The sequence below is a fragment of the Suncus etruscus genome, chromosome 2 (genome assembly GCF_024139225.1).
Source record: "Suncus etruscus isolate mSunEtr1 chromosome 2, mSunEtr1.pri.cur, whole genome shotgun sequence".
In the NCBI taxonomy this organism is placed as follows: domain Eukaryota; kingdom Metazoa; phylum Chordata; class Mammalia; order Eulipotyphla; family Soricidae; genus Suncus; species Suncus etruscus.
Window position 1 is genome coordinate 23,440,491 of NC_064849.1, and position 22,979 is coordinate 23,463,469.

The following is a 22,979-nucleotide window of genomic DNA, read 5'->3' on the forward strand; positions in this document are numbered from 1 at the left end:
AATACTACAGTATTGTCATCCACTTTTGACCATTAAGATATAATCAGAATTATTTATAAATATGACATCACTCCTCTTGTCAGGGTTTTTCAAGGAGAAGGTTCCACCTTGGTTAACATTATTTTAAACTTTCCATTTACTCTTCTCTTGAGAAAACATTATGACATAGTTGAAAAAGTCTGTCAATGTGGAATTATTTATAATCAGAGTAATTGTATAATAGTTAGGGCATTTGCCTTGCTTGTGACCAACCCTGGTTCAATGCCAAACATTCCATCTGTAGATCCAGATGTAACCAGGAGTAATCCCTGAATTGGCCGGGTATGACACCAAAACAAAACAAAATATAGATGTTTTACAATATCTACAATTAGGGGGCTGGAGAGATAGCACAGCAGTAGGGTATTTGCCTTGCACATAGACGGATGGTGGTTTGAATCCTGGCATCCCATATGGTCCCCTGTGCCTGCCAGGAGTGATTTCTGAGCGCTGAGCCTTCCTGAGTGCTGCCTGGTGTGACCCAAAAACAATTTCTACAATTAAATGTGCTACATTTGCAAAGCCCATTCATACTATCCCAGCAGCAGCTGTCAATTCTACCCTTCCTTTCTGATTCAGAAAATCCCACATGAATTAAGGCCAGTGCCTTTGATTTACTGACAAACTAGTCAGTATAAAACCTCATCTTTATGGAGAGTACTATGCTGAGCAAAATGAGTTAAAGGGAGAGGGATAGACACAATTTGTGGAATATGAAAAAAGAGATAGTAAAGTAATAATATCCAGAGACAATAGAGACAAGGGCCAGGAGGAGCAATTCATGGTAGGAATCTTGCAACAAATAGTTGGGGGGATGCAGAGAAGAAACCACAATGACAAGGAAAGTTGGAAATAAAAAGAAAAAGAAAGTTGGAAATGATCACTCTAGACAAGATCTGGGTACAGAAAGGAGGCCAAATGATATGTGTAATACCTCTGCAGTGTCTTTTGGGTCTATGTTTAGCAATATTGCAAACCACAGTGTCTAAAGAATAAAAAAGGAGAGAGACAAAGTGAGAGACAGAAACAGAGGGGGGAAAGAGGAAAGAGAGGAGAGAGAGAGGGAGGGAGAGAGAAAGAGAGAGCGAAATTAAAACTGTTTCCTATGGAGGTAGACTAGGAAGAGGGCAGGGTAGGGCAAAGTGCCAAGAGGGAAACTGGGAACATTGGTAGTGGGAAATGTGGATTGGCAAAGAAATGGGTGTTGGACGTTGTATGACTGAAACTCAATTATGAAAAATATTGAAAGTGTGTATCTCTTGGTGATTCAATTAAAGAATTTATTTATTAAAAATAATAATAAATAAAACCTCACCAACTATTCCCAACAAACCTAAGTGACTCATATTGCCAGTCACCCAAACATTGAATTCCTCAGGGCAGATTGTGATGTACCAGTGATTTTTGTGCTCAGTCCAGGAAGCTATCTTAGATGAACCACAGCAGAAAAGGGTCCTTAACTTTGAAAAGTCCCATACTTCCAAGGAAAAGGAACAACTACAGGGATCAAACAACAGAAGAGAATTCTTTGCTGGACAAAGTGGACTTAAGACATTATGCTTTATTGATTTGCAGTTATATAGTGTTATTCTTTAGAAAGTGGCGGGGAATATATTTGTATTCCCTTCTGTTGTATACTTCAGAATGTGCACTTGCATTCAAAATATGAATAAAACCTCCTTTATGCTTATAAATGCTAGATATATAAAATATGCATGTAAACTATATATAATAGCTAAACATATATATATATATATATATATATATATATATATACATATAGTTTGTTTTTTCACTTTGAAGCCATACCCAGCACACCCAGCTGAAAGTCTTTTCCAGGGTCTATGTTCAGGAGTTGCTCCCTATAGTGCTCAGGAATCATATGATGATGGGTAGAATTTAAAACTCCTTCATGCACTCAGCTTATTTGACTATATCTATGATTGTAGAAATTTATCTTAATCAACATACAAACATACAATGAAGTGTGCACAGAAGTGTCCTTTGCAGGATAGAAAAAAAACCCCACTGAAGACAGTTTTATAAGTTAGCTCCAATGTCAGATAACTGAATGAATCTGTAAATTGCCAAGCGTCCATTTAGATAGGTATTTACAAATTAAATCATAGCATATTATTACTATATAAACATTTTTTTTTTTGGTTTTTGGGCCACACCCTGTGATGCTCAGGGGTTACTCCTGGCTATGCGCTCAGAAGTTGCTCCTGGCTTGGGGGACCATATGGGACGCCGGGGGATCGAACCGCGGTCCGTCCTAGGCTAGCGCAGGAAAGGCAGGCACCTTACCTCCAGCGCCACCGCCCGGCCCCAACTATATAAACATTTTATATGTGTATAAGTTCATGTACTTTACAATGTTTTATGACTTTTTAAAAAATTCTTATTGGCTATTACCATGTTTCATTCCATTTGAGAGAAAGAATATCTGAGCAGAATTATTGAGAAATTTTGTTTTTTCCTAATATCCTGTAAGTGTTAAAGTAATAAGTCTAATAGCTAAGGCAGTTCATGGTTGCAAAAATTTCCTTTCTCTCTTTTATGTAGTTTACTTACCACTGGTATAATCAATTAGATAATGTCAATTTTAATTGATATATGTGTAGCTGAAATATATAATTGAAGGGGAAATTGGAGGTTAGCACTTCAGAGTGAGAACACTCAGTAAGAATTGTCATTGGTTCAAGGTGACTTTCTTATGAATGTTTATATGGTCTTAGAAGGTTGCTGATTTCTTGGCTCTTCTCCTTTTTTAAAAAAAATAATTATTTGTGGGGCCGGGTAGGTGGCGCTGGAGGTAAGGTGTCTGCCTTGCAAGCGCTAGCCAAGGAAGGACCGCGGTTCGATCCCCCGGTGTCCCATATGGTCCCCCCAAGCCAGGGGCGATTTCTGAGCACATAGCCAGGAGTAACCCCTGAGCGTGAAACGGGTGTGGCCCAAAAACCAAAAAAAAAAAATTATTTGTAATTGAGTTTCTGGCATACAAAATTCCAACCCCAATCCCTATACCACTGTCCACTACTTAGTCACGTCTTCCTTCCATTCCCCAGTTTACAAATAGGAGCAAAGATAAATAATTAAATTAAGAAACTTATGCACCTCAAAGGAAACAATGGCCAGAATACAAAGATAGCCCACAAATTAGGAGAAACTATTTACTCACCATTCATTCAAGATCTTAGATTAATATTCAAGATACATAAAGCACTGGTAGAACTTTACAATAAAAAATCATTCAACCACTTCAAAAAAGGGGGAGAAGAGATGAGCAGGAATTTTCTCAAAGAAGAAATACAAAAGTCCAAAAGATATACGGAAAAATGCTCTGCATCACTAAACATCAAGGAGATGCAAATCAAAGTAACAATTAGCTCTTCTTTAGCTATCAATTGGTTCCCACACTGTTCTGAGGAGCCAATGAGAATCTTTGAAAGCGATTTGAAAATAAACACAGCTACACACTTTGAGGCATCACTGTTCTTTTCAGCGGTGACAGTCAGCAACATGTTGATTTTGGTTCTTTTTTTACATTTATGAATATGTTAATATTAACCCTGAAATAATAAGATGTTATAAGATGAACATAGTTCAAAATGGAAGTCATTGTATTACCTAATAATTTAAGTTAAAAACTAAATTTGAATTTATGTTATACCTACGACCTAATTCAGAAAAAGTTGTCTTTTAATTTCCTGGTTTCCTGTGATTATCATCATTTAAATTGGTCCCTTTCACCCATGGTATGGTGTGAGATTACACTTTTTAGATTGTGTCTTGTTTTTTAGACTTTACTTAAATATGCAATTTCCATTGACTAGAAAAATTTGCATTGAGTGGAAATGAGCTTCAGGAAAAAACTTAGAGGCCTAAGAGATAGTGAAGTGTTGAAGACGATTGCCTTGTAGATTGCTGACCCAGGTTCAAACCCTGGCATCCTGTACAGTCAGTCCTTGAGACCACCTAGCATGATCTTTAAGAATAGAGTCAGAAGTATATGCCCTGAGCACTGCGAGGTGTGGCCAAAAAAAGAGAAAAGTATAGTTTCACAGTCTGTGTCAGGGATTATTTGTGACTGTACTGTGTTAGGTACAACTCACTTTCAATTCTGAGTAGAAAGCCCACTGCTGATAAATTCACAAGTTCTACGCTTAATAAAAAAAAGATTGTTGTGGGAAGTCTTTCTATACTTGCTTTTTTTTTTTAATTTGGAGATAAGACTAATGCTGCCTTTCCTTTACTGCAAGAATTTTCAGAATAAATAAAATAACAGTGAGATTCATCGTTCTTAAATTCTACCAGGAAATAGTTATAAACTGTCATAGACTTGTTTCATTTCTCTCATAGTAAATAATGACCATTTACTCATCGCTCCTTACACATCCACCCATGAGCTTGTCTGTACAGAGACATTTTATTCAAAGATCTGCCTAGTAATTTTCAGTACTGGCTATCCTACTTACATTAATTTATTAGAGACATATATTGTGAATTAGCCAACAGGAAGCATTCATCTTGTTTGGTAATCAAAGAAAGGTCAAGTCAGTCTGAAATACCATTTTTTCATTAATAAATTAGCAAGAGAATCACCAAAACAAACTGAAATCTTCTATGAAAACATCATAACCATTGTGAGCATTCTTATGGGGAACTGTAGATAGAGGTAAGTTGGATGTGTGTTGGTATGAATTAGTGATGCATTTACTCAAACCATGCAATAATTTCTAACAAGAACCAATGCCAAATGGTCTACTCTAAATAAAAACTTGTGTCCTATTTACACTGTACATTATTTGTGACTGATCACTGTTAGGAGAAAAAAATTCTTTGGGACTTTAACTCATTTCAAGGATTAGGTGCTCTAGAAAGAATGCTAGGTTTGGGAATGAAACACAGGTGACAACCCAGCTGGGAAAAATATTAAGAGAAAAAAATGAGGTAACTCAAATATGAGATAGAACATTAGATAATATTAAAGAATTTTATTTAATATTTTTGGCTATGATATTTGGGGATAAAATTCTATGATGCCTGTGATTTATTTTAAAATACTTAAGCATTTTAAAATGCATAAGAAAAATTCAAATAGACTATATTACTAAGAATTTTTCCTAGGTGTTTCTTGGATATTTTCCTAAGAAATCAGGATAAAATGAATTAAAAGCAAATTGAATAAGTAGAAATATATTTTACTGCATAAAGGCCATCATGCATAAATGCAGTTAGAAATCATTTGAGGAGAAAATTAGATAAATTTATTTATCAAAGATTAACTCAATAAACTCTATGCTGTCATATTTTTTTGTTTTGGGGCCACATCTGGTGATGCTCAGGGGTTACTCCTGGCTATGCCCTCAGAAATTGCTCCTGGCTTGGGAGACCATATGGGACTCCAGGGATCGAACCGAGTTCCGTCCTGAGTCAGCTGCATGAAAGGCAAATGCCCGACCACTGCACTATCACTTCGGCCCCTGTGCTTTCATTTAAAATTATGCAGATGAGAGCAAGCTTGAAAATTACTTATGATATAATGCTAACCTAAGAAAATTAGAATTTGAAAGTAAAGATTATATTTGCATATTGTATATTAAATTTTGTGTTAAGATGATCAGAGTATAAGAGTTTTGTTTTCAATATTTCTTTTAAATTATCTTTCAGTGCAAAGATTGTTCATATATAAAGTAGCAATGGCAAAAAGGGTTGGAAGTGGAGGTCTTATAAATTGATTCTCCGAAAACAATGTTCAACCACTAAGAGGTTTGACCCTTTTCCTTTAGGACATCCCGGAGAACCTGGAGATCGGGGCTTACCTGGTGTTCAAGGGCCTGGAGGACCACCTGGAATGCCAGGACCACCTGGCTTCTTAGGACCACCAGGGTGTCCAGGTACCCTGAAAGGAATCCAGAATCTTCCCTTGCAATCATGTATATCTTGTTGAATTGTCAAAAGCCAGGTTTCACTTAGAGTTGAGTTTGGCTTTCACAGACCTATGACTCTGGCCAAGTCACTTACACTTTTCCTCACCAGTCATTGCAACAAAGTCCTGTATCACTGGATTATATTGGTAGTCAATGAAGATCACACCTCTCCATCATTAAGTCCATAGCAGGGTGCCAGGCTCACCTGCATGGTTTGACAGAGATGCACTTGTCCTCAGAATAGATTTTCTGTCCCTCTTTCAGACTTACAGGCATATGGCATAAACATTCCATTTTAATGGCTCCTCTGCATGCCAACTCCAAATAAAGAGAGGGTTTACAGTTGTAGTCCACAACTTTAGTCACTCAGAGACCATTTTCTTCTCTTGACACCAACTATACTTCCAAGAGTGAGAGGTCTAAGGACACAAATCTAAGGACTAAGGTCTAAGATGTGACATAGTGATGTTTCCAGTTACTCCTATATGAGGTACACAGATGGCCTTTCCACTTAGCAACTCAGATATCATCTGGGTGTTAGCAAAATGTTCATGTCGCCACCAGGTAATCCAGGAATGCCTGGCCAGGAAGGACATCCAGGAGCAATGGGGGATCCTGGGCCAAGAGGTAACATGGGCGATCCAGGGATACCTGGTCTTCCTGGAATAAAAGGTAAGTCAAAAGAAATTTATCAGAAAGCACTAAAGAGGAGAAAATTCATAGTACTTCTATGTACCTATGCCATCTTGACCTTGCTTTCCTAAAATGCCTGAAGCAGCGCCTTCCTATTCCTACTTGCAGCTCTGGGCTGTGCTCATCAAGTTTTCCTACCTGCCTTCTATAGAAATGATTATGCTATCCCATCATTTTTTAGGGCATTTCCCCCAGTAGTGCATATCTAATCTCTCAAAATATTTAAGCCTCTGTTATGTCCTAAGTATTTCCATGTTTCAGATCTAATGTGCATAAGATATAAAACAGGGGGCCGGGCGGTGGCGCAAAGAGGTAAGGTGCCTGCCTTGCCTGCGCTAGCCTTGGACGGACTGCGGTTCAATCCCCCGGCGTCCCATATGGTCCCCCAAGCCAGGAGCGACTTCTGAGCACATAGCCAGGAGTAACCCCTGAGCGTTACCGGGTGTGGCCCAAAAACCAAAAAAAAAAAAAAAAAAAAGATATGAAACAGACAATTGTGAAGGAAAAAAATGCTACTTCTGCTTCTTGGAACTTGCATTTTAGTAGAAAAAGCAGATATAAAATTAAATATATAAATAAAGTTACATTTACAAATTGTGCTAAGTGGAAGGAAGAGAAAATATTCAGAGTCTGTGGAAAAAGACCTAGTAGTCAACATCCTTGTTAGATGTTAGACCTTTTATTACACGTTAATTTTTCCTGTAATGGTAATAAACTGATTTTAAATGAGTTTTGTTATGACAAATATAATATTAAATGCAATACAGTGTAGAATATAATAACTTGTATAATTAACCATTATATAATTAACCATTTTCACAACTCTTCATTCATCCATATTACAATGTTTTCTTCAGTTCCATTTTTTTCTTATTTTCCATTTTAGAAAGAAAACATTTTCCGTGGATACTTTTTTTTGTATACCCTAGCATAACACCTCTCACTTAGTAGAATTGGATTTATTTTTAAAACAGGAATGACTTTTGTAGTTCTACATGAAGTCTGTTGACTGATTTATAAGTGAAATAAAGAAACAACCAAATAGTGACAAGTGCTATTTTCCCCTTTAACCAACCTTAATCAGTGGGTTTCCATTACCAACTCCCTTTCTCCTGTCTTTTCTACTTCTCCCACTTACCCTTTGCTATGTGGGTAAAGTGAAAAGATTGCCCTCTTGGGAAATTTGGAAACCTCGGGGGAGGGGGAAACTCTTAATTATTTATTGTTTCAAAATTCCAAATACTGTTTTTTATACCTTCTTATATTCTCACTCCTCAATAACTTGCAAGTAATTCTTATTTTCCAGCAAGTAGTAGACTTATTTGGGCCAGATCTGCAAAGAGGGAGCCACTGAGTTTAAAGAAATGGCAGGCTTAGGGGCCGGAGAGATAGCATGGAAGTAAGGCATTTGCCTTTCATGCAGAAGATCATCGGTTCGAATCCCGGTGTCCCATATGGTCCCCTGTGCCTGTCAGGAGCAATTTCTGAGCATGGAGCCAGGAGTAACCCCTGAGCACTGTTGGGTGTGACCCAAAAACCACAAAAAAAAAAAAAAAAAGAAATGGCAGGCTTTTCTATTTCTTTACCGCCAAATAAGTTGGTGGGAAAGATTTCTATCACTAAACCAGATAGATTTTTACTGTCCTTTTTTCTCGTAGGCATTTTCAGTCATGTGAAGCCTAGTAATTTGCAAAAATATGGGTTCACAAGAAAAAAAACACAAAGAATCTATAGAAGTTCAAGCAAAACAATAAATTCACAGTGTTACTGGGGCAGTTCCTGGAAATACTCAGGGACATATGATGTAAAGTCCCATGGCAGGAATCAAGCCCATGGTGTCTACATACAAAGTGTATGCTCCAGTCCTTCAAGCCATATATCTATTCTTTGGCACTTCTTTGAGTCACTCTGGCTGATAACGTTGATAACTAACCCAAAAGGAACGTTTTCCATTTTTAACCTCTCCTATTACATTGCCACATCTTGCTACACTCCCAATTTAATTAAACGGTTAGTACTTGCTTGGTATGGCAGTCATATACACCCAGTGGGACTCAGATGACAAGCTTTAGCTACTCGTGTTGCTTTTTTCTTCTCTGGAATTCGTTTGCATTTTTCACATAACTTCAGTGTGATACATCAGAAATATAATAGTCAGCGAACTTGACTGAAAAACACATTCTCTGAAATTAATCTCCCATCACATTTTAATTCTGTGTTATGAGGAATGCCAATGTTAGGAAGAGGTGAGGAAATGGAGTGCTCAGCCCCTAGGGCTCACTCCCTCTGTGCAGCTTCGGCTGCAGTGTGCTTCCTGGCCACGGAGGGACACTGTTGCACTACAAACAGTGCGGTGGACCCCTGCACCCCCACTCACCCCCACTTCAAAACAAAACTGTGAAACCCATGACTAAAAAAAATATATAAATGCCTACGCTAGAAATCCATTGTTGCAGTGTATCATGCTGATCGAAAAAATGAATCACCCTCCAGCAGAAACACTTTGAACTGAGAAGCTAAATATTTGAAGTATGTTCTGAATAAGTCAAAGGGACTATTGATCTTGTTTGAACAAACCAGCCGCTGAACTGAGCTGTTTGCTCTGCTCCCACAGGCCATATGGATTCTGAGCTTGGCCAGTCTTCTGTCTGATTTAAACTTTAACTCAAATATAGGTGTAAAAAGTGGCTTGATTCCTTGGATGTGAGTGTTTCCAGGCACACGCCCCCTCAAAGGAAGACACCCAGCTCCCAGTTGGGCATTTATAAGATCCTGAGAATGGAAAGTAAGCTCTTGTAGCATGACCGCAAGTATAGAGAACGGGGATGTGGGTTATTTTGGTTGGCACCAAGTAAAAGGTTTCCTAAGAACAAAGATTCGGGAACTGTCTCTTGGATCAGAAAAGTGCCAGGTCCAGTCCATTAGAACTAAGAAAATCACCGATGAGCTTTTCACCCTTTCAGGTCTTGGAATCCTCTGCTCCCCTCCAACATCCTCTGCACTTCCCCCACTCTTGATGAAATTGCCTGTTTATTCTGTCAAGTCAGGGATCCCTTTGCTCCTGTTTCCCTTTGTCTCTCTCATCTGAGCCTGTCACTAGGTCTATATGAGACTAAAATTTCGAGACTTACCAGATGATATTTATGCTCTTATGGCTTCTCTTGGCAGGCACTCAAGGATTTTTTTTTTTTAAGTTAAAAGCATAATTTGAAACCTTATTGCAGAAGCTGGTCTGATAAATGTTGAATGTCATTGTTCCTTAAGGAGGGACAATCACTTAGACTTCTCTTGCCTATTGGCTCTGATGTACAGGTGAACAGTTGTTCCAGTTGGCCTGGGACTGAGGAATTTTCTCAGGACACAGGGTACATTCCAGGCTAGGCTTGGGGCATCCCAAAGGGACATAAGTGGGCCACTCTACTAACAGTAGGAATTTGGACTAAGGCCTCTGGCTGGGAAGGGGAATCAGCTTTTCAGGATTTACAACAAAAGAAGTGCTCAGAAAGGAAGTCCAGTACCAGGAATCCGGGTGTCAGTTGGAAGCTGGGAGAAATGAGATTCTCTGGCTGGAGGGGGAATAAGTACCCTAGCCTCTAAGCCTGGGGGTGATTCCTGGAGCCCTCTCAAATGAGGGTTGTTAAGTGGGTGGATGGACTTCAGAGGTGAATAAAACACTCTCATTACCAAGAATGTGCTTTGTTAGCCTAATTGCCTCTCATCTGCACTGTCTATATTTTATGCATGAACAACTTTCTGATCTAGAGATGGGATTGATAAAAGGCTTTCAGCGAGAAAGAGGGAAAAACAACATATCACCGTGAAAACCCTACCCAGATGTAGCTGCATTCAATTTAGAAAGATAACATTGGGTCAGATCAGGGTCGGCCAGTTCAACAATGGCGAGGGGCTGGGCCTGGGATAAACAGGGTCTGGGTGTACAGTGTGACAATGGAGAGCTGGCAGCAGCTGAGACGTCTACCCCCAGCCAAGTCCCCATGCCATCAATCTTGGTGGCTTAAGCTGGAGATCAAAACAGGCTGAAATAACAAAGTGGTCTCAAAAAAAAATTTATCATCATTTTTCAGATAGATTGCAATAAATATCTAGACTTGGCTGACGAAGAAGGTCTGTGTGTTCTTTTGGTGAAACTTGAAACATTGGCACATAAATAAGAACGACAATTGGAAAATAAACTCAGCCAGAATTTTTTTTTTTAAGTGATTAGAAAATAATGACTTCAGAGAAAATCAGGGTGTTTTCTTATTTGTGTGTAGGTGCAAATAAAGCCCATTAGCACCAATTGAAAGTTTAGAAGTTAAAAATAGAGCACCTATTGAATGGACTCATATAAAGAATGAAACCAATGAACTGTTATATCTTCTAGTAAGAAGTCCCTAGAGGATATGCTTAATGAATAGATAATAATTAGAGCTTGAATTATTTATTTACCAATGTATATTTCTCATTCAACAAATCTTATTCACCCTATAAATCTATCAAAGAAAGTGGTGGCATGTAATCAGGAATTGTAGCACTCCTTTTTTTTAGCACTCTTTTTTATAGCCTTTTTTCTATCAATTCAAGTCCTCTTCCTCACTATTTCCTCTTTTCTTTATTTTTGGAGGAGAAGGGCTTGGGTCATACCTGGAAGTGCTCAGGACTTATACCTGTCTCTGTGCTCAGGCATACATCCAGCAGGTGCTTGGGGGTCCATATTCAGTGCCAGGGATGGATCCAGGGTTGGCAGCATGCAAGGCAAGCATCTTGCCTTTGGTACTATCTCAACTATCACCACTTTACTTTGTCTTTCATTCATTCATTCATTCATTCATTTCATATTTATTGTACACCTCAAGTGTGGAAGGACATATGCTACATGGAATCTAAAAATACCAATCAGAAGGACCTGGTCTTTCAATCAATCAATTTATCTGAAGTCAACCAGTCATCCAGAGACAGGAATTGTTGAGGGTTTGAGGGAGCTCTTTGTATGTATCTTAGAAGGAGAGGATAACTTTCACTTAGACCACTTAGGAGTAGATGATCCTACACACTCAAAGGTTAGCCTCATAAAATCCTAGGGATGATACTTACACTGAGTGAAGGGCCAACTGATGACAGGAGTCATTTATCCTTGAATGGGAAAGAAATCATTAGATAGTAAATCCCTTAGCATACTAGGTAGTTTACTAGGGATGACCAAGTCCTTGTAAACCTCCTTCCTCCAGCTAAACTCTGGACAAGACTCTGTGACAGGACCATCAGAAATCTCAGTGCCCACAAGATGTTCTGTATATCTTAGTTGTCTCCTTTCTTTGCTTCCTGCCACCCACCTTTCCTCCTTTCTGTGTTGTTCCTGTAAATTAAAATATTCATGTATTACAAATATTATATACTTAACAAATATACTGTTGAATTTAATATAGCTGATAATTGTCATTGAGATGTGAATATGTTAGAAATATGCTATGTATAATAATAATATATATCAGTATTTATATATATATTTCTTTTTGTTTTTTTGTTTTTGGGCCACACCCGGCAGTGCTCAGGGGTTACTCCTGGCTGTCTGCTCAGAAATAGCTCCTGGCAGGCATGGGGGGCCATATGGGACACCGGGATTCAAACCAACCACCTTTGGTCCTGGATCAGCTGCTTGCAAGGCAAACGCCGCTGTGCTATCTCTCTGGGCCCAGTATTTATATTTTTAATTCTCAAGGCCTTTTGTGTCAATGTTAAATGGCAACTTAAAATTTGGCTCATCGATTGCCTTAAGAATCTAGACTGAGGGCCCGGAGAGATAGCACAGCGGTGTTTGCCTTGCAAGCAGCCAATCCAGGACCAAAGGTGGTTGGTTCGAATCCTGGTGTCCCATCCATATGGTCCCCCATGCCTGCCAGGAACTCTTTCTGAGCAGACAGCCAGGAGTAACCCCTGAGCACCGCTGGGTGTGGCCCAAAAACCAAAAAAAAAAAAAAAAAAAAAAGAATCTAGACTGAGGTCTGACAAAAGAAGTTATCAATGAGATCCTATCTAATGACAAAGTATAGACTCTTTTGTGATTGATACAAATATAGTTCTTTTCCTTAAAAAGCCATCAGAATAATTCTCTTTGAAAGAAGTGATTTCAAAGGAATATCTGTGATTAAACTTAACCTGAGCTCATTGTGTTCCCCCTGAGTACTCAAAAATATGAGCATTAGATAAAGAGATAAGGGCCCTGTGCCATCTGGTACCCCACAGGCCTCATCATGACCTTTGTTTTACTACACTGACCTGACTAGATCCTAAAGAAATCACAATCAGCAGATTGTGAGTGTGTCTGGATTCTAATCTTGAGAGCAAAGGGCTCTGATTGTGCTCCCATCTAATCTACTTTGTCTAGAATGATTTTACTGTCATAAGCTCGCAGGTCACTTTCCACATTGAGACCCATTAATTATAGACTGGTGAGGATTTTTTTTGCCTGGTTGCAAAGAGACATATTTGTGGCAGATTCATCCACTACTAAAAGTGCTTTCGAACCAAAGGTGTACATGTTGAATAGTCACCCTATGGATGTGCTAGTAGTAGCCACATTCAGCCATGGATTCTGCCCTAAAAAGGATATCTAGAGGCTGATAATGCGGTCTCCACCTGAGAACTCAGTGTGACTCTCTCAGGTTGAGACTTCCCTCTGAGAGGCAGTGCCTGTGGGTGGTGGTCAGGACTTTGCCAGTGGGTCTCCTCCTTCCTTCCTGCAGGTCACAAGCCTGTGATGTGTTTCAGGTCCCCCTGGGTCACCAGGTCAGAATGGCTTGCATGGCTTGAAGGGCCAGAAAGGATCCAAAGGTTCTTCAGGTAAGAACAAAATCCCACTTGTGAGAGATTGAGGGCCAGTGGAACTGACTACCTTCTGGTGTGTCCCCATTTCACAAATAGGGATTCAATATTCAGAATTAGCAAAGAGACATAGCATATTGGAACAACTTTATGATATAGTAGATGTCTTATGACAATAGAAAATTCTATTTCAAAGCCATGATTCTAGATGAAGAGATAATCCAGGGACCATGGCACTGGCCCTTGCATGCAGTTAGTCCCTGGCACTGTATGTGATCTCTTGAGCATCACCAGGAGTGATCCCTGAGCACAAAACCAGGCAAAAGACCTGAGTACCACCAATGGGTATGGCTCCTACATCCCTAAATGAAGGCATGCGGCTAATGTTGCTCGAGACTATCTCTCTACCCAAAGCACATCTGACTAATTTCTTAGCTGGAGTTAGATTTCAAAATGTTATGAATAACAAATAAGTAGCTGCTGTTTTATTCTGGGAGGGGTTGTTGTTTTAAGTGTAGTAATGCCAAGCATGATCACATGAGTCTAATTAGGGCTTTTCTCAGCCTTCAATAGCTTGCTGCTAAAACAAATTACCTGAACAAATTGCTCTTATTTTTGATGGGTGCAAATAGGCTCCTTGACAAATGCATCTTAGTCATTTCTATTCTTTTAATACCATCCACGCATTTGGATTGCTTCCTTGGAAAAATAGCTCTCCATAAGCTGAGATCACTGGGATCAGACACCCAGATTGTAAGAACTGGTGATAAAGATCTCATGGTGCTTCCAGGATGTAGATGATGCTGGTTATGTCTGATCCCAGGTGAGTTTGCACCCTCATCTAGGTTGACTAAGAGTTGGGTGGAAAGTGGGGAGCATACAGAATAAAACCTCCCGAAGTGACTGTCGTGAGAAAACTATTGCCAAGGGCGAAGGAGTATTTAAACAGTTGTACAGTCAATAGGGAAAACAGGATTTCTCTGTAGGGGAGAAAATTGAACAAAGAGAAGTGAAGGTCCATACTGTTCAGCTGTATATACAGGATGTACATCCTTGGATGTGACCTATGTGACTGGAAAAATGAGACCTCTGTGATTAGGGGTAATATGACCTACATGACCAGGGGAAAGTACAGGATGGGGATCCTTTGCAACATGCCAGATATTTGCTCTAACAAGCTCTGCTGGTGGGGAGGGCTGCCTCGGCCTACAGGGTATCTCATGTCAGGGGCACCCTTCAATGGACTGCCAAAGTGGCAATCTCAATGGGGTCCAAGCCTATTTCTGCTGGGCCCCAGCTACACTGAGAGATATTGGGGCACAATCTTTATAAGGATGGTTAAAACTAGTGTAATTTAGTTGTCCTCCAAATGATGCAAATAAACCTGGTAAAGATCTGGGCTTCCCTCCCAGAAACCAGTGATGATCCTCCCTTTGCAGGGTGATCCTCCCACCAATGAATTCTGCCTCAGTGTCCACTTACATTTCAAGTTCCTAACCAGTTTATTCACAATTCCTGGCTGTCTAGTCACCTTACTTGCTCATCTTTCTACAGTAGAGATTAGCAGGTTGCTCGCTGATTTGTTATTTCATTTTTTTTTAATTTATCTTGACTTGTATGGGACCCACACCCAGTAGTGCTCAGGACTTACTCCTAGCTCTGTGCCCCGGTATCTCTTTTGGCAGTGCTCACAGGGACCATATGGGATGTCATGGATTGAACCTAGGCCGACCCTGTGCTAGGAATATGCCTTACCTCTTGTACTATCTCTTTGGTCCAGTTGCCGCTATTAAAGAAAAAGAAATTGGGGGCTTTCAATCTCCCAGTGAATGAGAGAAATAAATTTTTGTTCTTTATGTGCTAAAAAAGAAGAGAGAAGAATCTGGGGAAGGACCACCAAATATCTGAAACTGATAGAGTAGAGAACCCAGCAAAGGGAATGGAGAACAAGCAAAAGGGGGAAGGCACTTGTCTTACACTAGTTGACCCTGATTCAATTCCTAGCACTATAGACACTACCAGGAGTGATCCCTGAGCTATGTAGCTACGAGCAAGCCCTGAGCCTCCTTGGGTTTGAGCTTCCCCAAAGAAAACAAAGAACCTACCGAGCATACAAACCTGATGACAAGTACATCCTTTCTAGGTCTGATCAAGAAAATGTAAGGCTAATTTTCTTCTAATTCTTTCATTTTTAAGGTTTGCATGAAATTGGTCCACCCGGCCCCATGGGCACACCTGGGCAGAAAGGAGAGCCAGGAGATCAAGGGAGCCCAGGAATTTCTCCCCCTGGCCTTTTTGGAGAAAAAGGACCCCCTGGTCCTCCAGGTGGGGAACAGTGTACTTTGCTCCTCTCTTGATAACAGAATCAGAATGTTCTAGGTGTAAGGAGACTAATGACTGAACCTGTCCCCTACAGGAAACCGTGGACCACCTGGTCCCACAGGCAGCCCAGGGAGAGATGCTGAGGGGCTCATTCCTGACTCCGGCTCACCTGGAAATCGGGGACCTCCTGGCCCTGACGGAGCTAGAGGTAAAAGAAAATTATTTCTTTTTAAAATAAATAAATAAATAATTTATTTGAATCAAAGTGAGATATACACTTAAGAAGTTGCTTTTGATTGAGTTTCAGTCATACAATTTATGTACCAATGCACATTTCCAGCTACCAATATCCCCAGATGCCCTCTAATTTCCCAATATTTCACTTAATTACTTTATTTAAACACTGTGGTAATACTCCTAGATTAGATACTCTAGGAATGCAGATCATGTCTTTGAGGGATAAGGCTGCCCTGTTAAATGTGGCATTAGAGAAGGGCAGGGGAGAAGCTCCTTGGCAGTTCCATCACTGGGAAAGTGGTCAAGTTTCAATTGAGCATGGGCATTGATGGGCTAACAGAACCTGGTTAAGTCAGGAGCATAAGTCCCTTGTGCTCCTTCTTTAAGTGCCCGACCACCTCTCTGGCATATACAGACTGACTCACCACAAGCCTTTACTATAGCTTGATGCTCTTTGTGAGGGTCTGGCAGCAGCCAGCAAGAGAGAACTGAATCCTATGGGTATCTTCTAGTGTCTATCACATCCATCACTGTCTCTGGCACTGAGAGACAGGCCCCAGGCCTGGCAGATGCAGAGAAATTGAATCTCTTCATGTGTTGTTAAGAGTGCTTTTGGTTCTGGTCATCAATTCCTTCGAGTAAAAGCCTTATTTAACAAAGTGGAAGTGAATGAAACTAGAGCTCAGTGGGGGTAAGAAGACAGCATGATATTGCTAAGTCTTACTAAATGCAGATGATCACATTCTGATTAGAGATCTTTGAGAAGATACAACCTAATGTCCTTAAATCTCTAGGATCTTAGTAAGGGTGGGGAATCAAGAATTAGATAATTTTATTTTACACTAATACACATCAAGGTGCTTAAATTGATCTAAGAAATTTACAAGTAACTAGGAACAGATTTTCATTTAAATTCCTATGTAAAAAACTAATTTTCAAATGGAATGATCATTGAAATTGCAGACACTCCTTTCATATGCAAAATTTCCTTACAACCCTATCATTTATATAATCTGTTCATCTGTTCACCCACATACTTATTCACATATTTATCTGCCTATGCAATCATCTAGGCAGCCAACTACATGTTCATCTATTCATCCATTGTCCATCCTTTCATCCATCCATTTTTCTATCCATTTATCAATTCATCCATTCATTTATCTATCCACCCGCCAACCACCCATCCATGCATCTACCCAATTATCCATCCACCTCTCCAACCATCTCTTTGATAAAGCAGTGGTTTGGCAATATAAACAAAAATTATGAGCTGTTACATCCAACAGAAATACTGCAGAATGAAGAAAGACGTTGCTTGCTTTTTTCCCCTCACATAGTTACTTTATTTGTTATTTCTCAATTGGGGTTTGATGAGGTATAATTTTCTGTTTTACTACTGATGCTATTGACATTCTTTGACTCTTCTTCATTTTTTTTTTTTTTGCCCGTCATCATATTACATGTATTTTGAATCTCTCTAGCACATAGTTTTGCCCTTCACTGAGAGATCCTCTTCCCTTTGGTCAGGACCCCCTGGACTTCCTGGTGCCCCTGGGAGTGTTGACCTTCTGAAAGGGGAACCAGGTGATTGTGGCCTGCCAGGGCTACCTGGTCCCCCAGGCCCACCAGGACCTCCAGGATATAAAGGTTTCCCAGGATGTGATGGAAAAGATGGCCAGAAAGGTATGTATGCAAATAGTTTTCTAAATAAAATACTCAACCTTAAATCTCTAACTACTAACCATAACACCTGGAATCATTCCTAATCCCTGTGAGTGAGAATGGACAAGTTAAAAGTTAAATGCACAAGATCCTGTCTGGCCCCTAAAAAGAAATGATCATCTTATAGAGCAAAAACTGTACTATAAAAATAAAATGAAGGATGTATGTTATTAAAAGACACAATCTCTATGGGCCAGGCTAATAGTGCACTTGTCTTGCATGAGGCCAACCTACATTCAATCTCCATGTTACATATGGTCCCTCAAGCACCACTGGGAATCACTCCTGAGTGCAGAGCCAGGAGTAACCACTGAGCATCACTGAATGTGTTCCAAAGAGAAAAAAAAAAAGATAGTTCCCAAACTGGGGAAATAATTCTAAAGATTGGAGTGAATAACTGGGACACGTAAGAACCCAAATTCTGGGCCCGAAGAGATAGCACATTGGCGTTTGCCTTGCAAGCAGCCGATCCAGGAACAAAGGTGGTTGGTTCGAATCCCGGTGTCCCATATGGTCCCCCGTGCCTGCCAGGAGCTATTTCTGAGCAGATAGCCAGGAGTAACCCCTGAACACCGCCGGGTGTGACCCAAAAACCAAAAAAAAAAAAAAAAAAAGAACCCAAATTCTATCCTCCCACCACATGACCTCATAAGCATCTCCTGCCATAGTCCTAGTGGCCCATAAAACTGCTTGAGGTAGCACAGATAACACCCATTTGTGCTGTGATTGGAATCACCTCACAGCAAAGTGCAAATGATGGGCTTAAACTTCCACAGCAGGTTGAGGATTGTCTGAACCCTGCTAAGGAACTCCTTGACTCCACCCCCAATAAGAAATGTAGTTGCCACATTTTTTTTTTTTTAAAAACTACAAAGAGAGACTCAGAGATGGTAGAGCACTAGTCTTGCAGGGAGGAACCTGTCCACTCCACTCAATCCCAGGCACTATCACACACTGAGTTGCATCCAGCAGCACTGAGGCTTAGAATCCTTGGTGCACCCATACATATTTCCTCTCTGGAGCCCTTCAATCACATTTGTGACCTCTGGTAAGAACAGCAACAGCAGGGAAGGATAATGAGGGTTTTTTTTTAAATAAAAACAAAATGAAAAGCACAATTAGGGACCAGCAAGATGGTACTATAGGTACTTGCTCATCATAGGGCTTACCTAGGTTTGATTCCAACATCATATATGGTCCCCGAACCTACCAGGAGTGGTCCCTAAGTAGAGTCAGGTGTAAACTCTCAGCTTAATTTTTGGGTACAGTCCAAAGGTTAAAATCAAATTAGCTTTCATACTTAACTTTATTAGCACAATATATTTAAGTAGCATTATTTTGATCTATGATCTACAGGCTCTTGAGGAAAAAATAGCAGCGTTCATTTCTTTCCTAAATGATACTCTTCTCTGAAATCCAGTGTGCATTCAATTCTGGCAGCTCCATTCAGTTTGGACCATGTTCAAGAGCCACATATGGTTGGTGGCTTTTTTTATTGGACAGCTATTTTAGACTGCTGATTTGAGTCTTCCTATCAGTCCCTGCTAATGAATTTCTCCACTAAGGAAGGCTAAAACAGTCATTTCAATTAATCTTTACTAATTGATAGTAACTAGAGAGACTAGTTTTTGGTCTCCAAAATTGAAGACAATTGTTAAGAAGTTATTTTTTCCTTTTCTTTTTTTTTTTTTTTTTTTTAGTTTTGGGCTACAAGACTGGTGGCCAGTACTCAAGACTCACTTTTGATTCTGTTCAGGGATCATTCCTGTGACCAGGTGTTCGGAAGCAAGCTGGATTGGTGATGTTCAAGGCAAATCCCCACAATCCCAGCAATAACACTCTAGCTCTATAATTTCTTTTTGTTGACAAGAGATTAATAATGAATACTTCCTAATAAACAAGGATTCTGGATATCAAAGAAGAAAATGTTGCAATTTAACATTGTCTTTGACTTTTCAACAAAAGGTAGAATAGGCCAGAAAATTAGGGAAGAGGGGGCATCAAACTCACAATAAGACTTCCATGACTTCAATGCAAATAACAGTCCTGTAATTTCAAAGTGTATAGCATATACAAAAATACCCTTCAAATGTCTTCTCTTCTATAGCAAGAAAATCCATATTAGAGACTATGACTTTATATTTTTTTTTGCTAGGATGTGGACTTCCAATTATTAAACCATAGAATTGGTCAGACATGTTTTATTTTACATTTAAATTGGGGAACAGTATCATACCATCAGTTAGGGGCCATTCTTGACTATGTACTCATCAGTTATTATTGGCAATGTGCAGGAAACTAAATATAACTAAAAGCAAGGCTTTAGCTTTAACACCAGTGCTATCTCTTCAGCTCTGCTCAGACAAATAAACTCTCTACTCAATCACTGATAGAAAGAAAGAGGTCTGGCTCTACCATCTTATTTCTTTCTCAAATAACTCTCCATTTATCACTCAAGAGCAGAATTTCTCAACTGGGCACCATATGAGCCTCCCCCACACCCCACCGCTTTCACCCCATACATCCCTGAGTTTTCCAAGGGTGAAAATTATGTGTACGAGGAGCAGAGCATGTGACAAGAAGGTCAACCAAGAGAACAAGGTCTCCACAGGAAGAAAAGAGTCAGTAGGGGGTCATGGTCAGAAAAAGGTTGAGAAACTATTGTTGAGAATAAACTTGAAGAGAAGTATCAGAATTAGACAAATGACTTACTAAAACAGGTGTACTCAAACTTTTTAAACAGGAGGCCAGTTCACTGTCCATCAGAATGTTGGAGGGCCAGATTATAATTAAAAAAACAACAACCATGAACAACAGTGGTCTGAGAGCCAAGTTTGAGGACCCCTGCTCTAGACTGAGAGGAGGAGTCAAGAGCCAGAGATAAGGAGGGGAGTCGGAGAGTGTAGCGCACATCCACACATGCACAAGTGGGCCCAGGATGAGTCAGCTGCTAAGCAGGATAGGCAGTGGTCACAAAAACACACAGCAGGCCTGATCAAAGTCATCAGCAGGCCACATGTGGCCCAACAGCTGTAGTTGAGGATCCCTGTACTAATGGTTTCCAGTGAGTAGGAAACATTGTTGGAATCATAGATCATATTTCTTTTGGGGGGGGTTTGGGTCACACCTGGTAGCGCTCAGGGGTTACTCCTGGCTCTATGCTCAGAAATCACCCCTGGCAAACACAGGAGACCCTATAGGATGCCGGGATTTGAACCACCGTCCTTCTGCATGAAAGGCAAATGCTTTACCTCCATGCTATCTCTCTGGCTCCATAGATCATATTTCTTAACTCCCATTCTTATGGACACTCGAGTCCAGAGTACTTACCTGTGAAAAGGAAGGAAACGTTCCCAGTTTGCTCTTCTAGGTATGCACCATGGGAAATACTTACTCTGCCCCACAAACATGTCTTGCATACTCCAGGGAGACAGACAGTGAGCACATATGTAGAGTCCATTCTCCTTCAGATGAGTGTTTCAAGGAGTTGGGAGAGGCAAACAATTCCAAAGGCAAATATGTTCATGACAAGAATGAGGTGAGAGCCAAATGAAGACAACCAGACAGGGGTTCTTAGAAGTGCCTCACTGGCTTAATCAGCTTCCCAGAAAGGACCTGGAGGACAGGGGAGAAAAGCAGGAACAGAACTGTGAGGAACAGAGGGGCTGGTGTGTCTGGAATGAGTGAGGAAGAATGTGTAAATTCTTGAAGTTTCAAGACATTTTGGCCTCAGAGAACAAAGTATTCTAGTATTTTTCTTTGGTTCCAGTCCTTTGACTCCAGAGAAAGTCTTGGGTTCATTTCAGGTCTGTCTTTGATTTTTTTTAAGTTAACTTGTTTGTGATTTATTGTGATTTGCTAATGATGGTTTTTAACACCACACTCATCACCAATGTACCCACTTCCCTCTAATAAGGTTTCCAATGTCCCTTCCTTTTCACTCTTATCTCTATGGAAAGCAATATGGGGAACTCTCCCAAAGGAAGAAAAAACAAAGGAACATAACTCTCATATGTCCCAAGGATAGCTTTACTTGACATCTATCCTTTAGCCACAAAAACATTCCTTCAAAAAGGCATGTGTACACCTATGCATTCATCACAGCACTTAGTATATATAGCTAACCTATGGGGAAAAAACAAACTATGAATAAATGGATCAAGAAGTTGTGACCTATATACACAGTGAACTATAATGCAGCTCTAAGCAAGAACAGAATACTGCAATTTGCTGCATTATGGATTGAAGTAGAGGTTATCATTCAGTCTTGTCTTGATCATGAGCTTTTCTCAGTCCTATATATAGCTGTGTTACTGCTCTTCTTCCAGACAGAGGAAGTAAGTCTTAGTGGACAAAATAAGAAACACTGTCCCGATCTTGTGGCTGACATGGCCCACACGATGTAGTATTGACCCTCTGCATTCAGCCCCTTCTTGAACCTCAATGTCTTTCTGTTTCTCCTTCCCACTTGTTTTATTGTATTGTGTTCCTTTTAGGACCTATGGGATTCCCGGGGCCACAAGGACCACCTGGACTTCCAGGCTTACCTGGAGAAAAGGGCTTACCTGGGATCCCAGGTTTACCAGGACCCCCTGGACCTCCAGGTAAGCTTCTAAATGTCTCTACATGGCATTTTGTTTAAAAGTGAACTTTGGAGGTCATCTTTCAGGCCATTACTTTATCTTAAATTCTAACAAAGTAAACTTCTCTGACCTGATGGTTGAATTTAGGGACCAGGGATAATGTGCAGGGGATTAAGGTTCCCTAACATCACTGTGTATCACCATGATCTATGCTGCTTTATAATTAAATATAGTACAGAGTAACAAAGGATTTACACTTTGGTTCATCTTCTATTTCTCTTCTGTTCATAATCTATAAAACTTAACAAAATAAAATGGGATTTCTGGAATTCTTCCAAGTGGACAGAACCTCTATATTTGTTCAATTTCTTAGGGCATATTTTTCTAATTACTCCATGCAAATGATATATTGTGCAGGAAAGTTTCATTTCTCGTCTTGCTGGCTATGAAAATTCCATTGCTAAAGCATCAGGATTCCTGTCGGCAACATTCATGTCGACTTTTTATGTAAATAAGTTGCTGTCATCCTGCTCGTCACCGAAGCGTTCCTCAAATGATAATGTACTTTCTCAAATGAACTCTTTCATTCTTGTCCTAATTGACAAATTTGACATTTCTTTCCCCC

The 22,979-nt window shown here is 40.0% G+C and overlaps 1 protein-coding gene across 1 annotated transcript in view; it reads left to right on the forward strand.

The window, feature by feature from the left end:
• Nucleotides 1–22,979, forward strand: part of COL4A4 (collagen type IV alpha 4 chain) — a 124,627-nt gene that overhangs the window by 84,418 nt on the left and 17,230 nt on the right. The window contains exons 35-41 of the mRNA XM_049768923.1: nucleotides 5,832–5,939; nucleotides 6,537–6,644; nucleotides 13,434–13,505; nucleotides 15,684–15,812; nucleotides 15,904–16,017; nucleotides 17,577–17,732; nucleotides 22,268–22,375. Of these exons, the coding sequence (XP_049624880.1) occupies nucleotides 5,832–5,939; nucleotides 6,537–6,644; nucleotides 13,434–13,505; nucleotides 15,684–15,812; nucleotides 15,904–16,017; nucleotides 17,577–17,732; nucleotides 22,268–22,375 (795 nt within the window). The remainder of the gene's footprint in view (nucleotides 1–5,831; nucleotides 5,940–6,536; nucleotides 6,645–13,433; nucleotides 13,506–15,683; nucleotides 15,813–15,903; nucleotides 16,018–17,576; nucleotides 17,733–22,267; nucleotides 22,376–22,979) is intronic.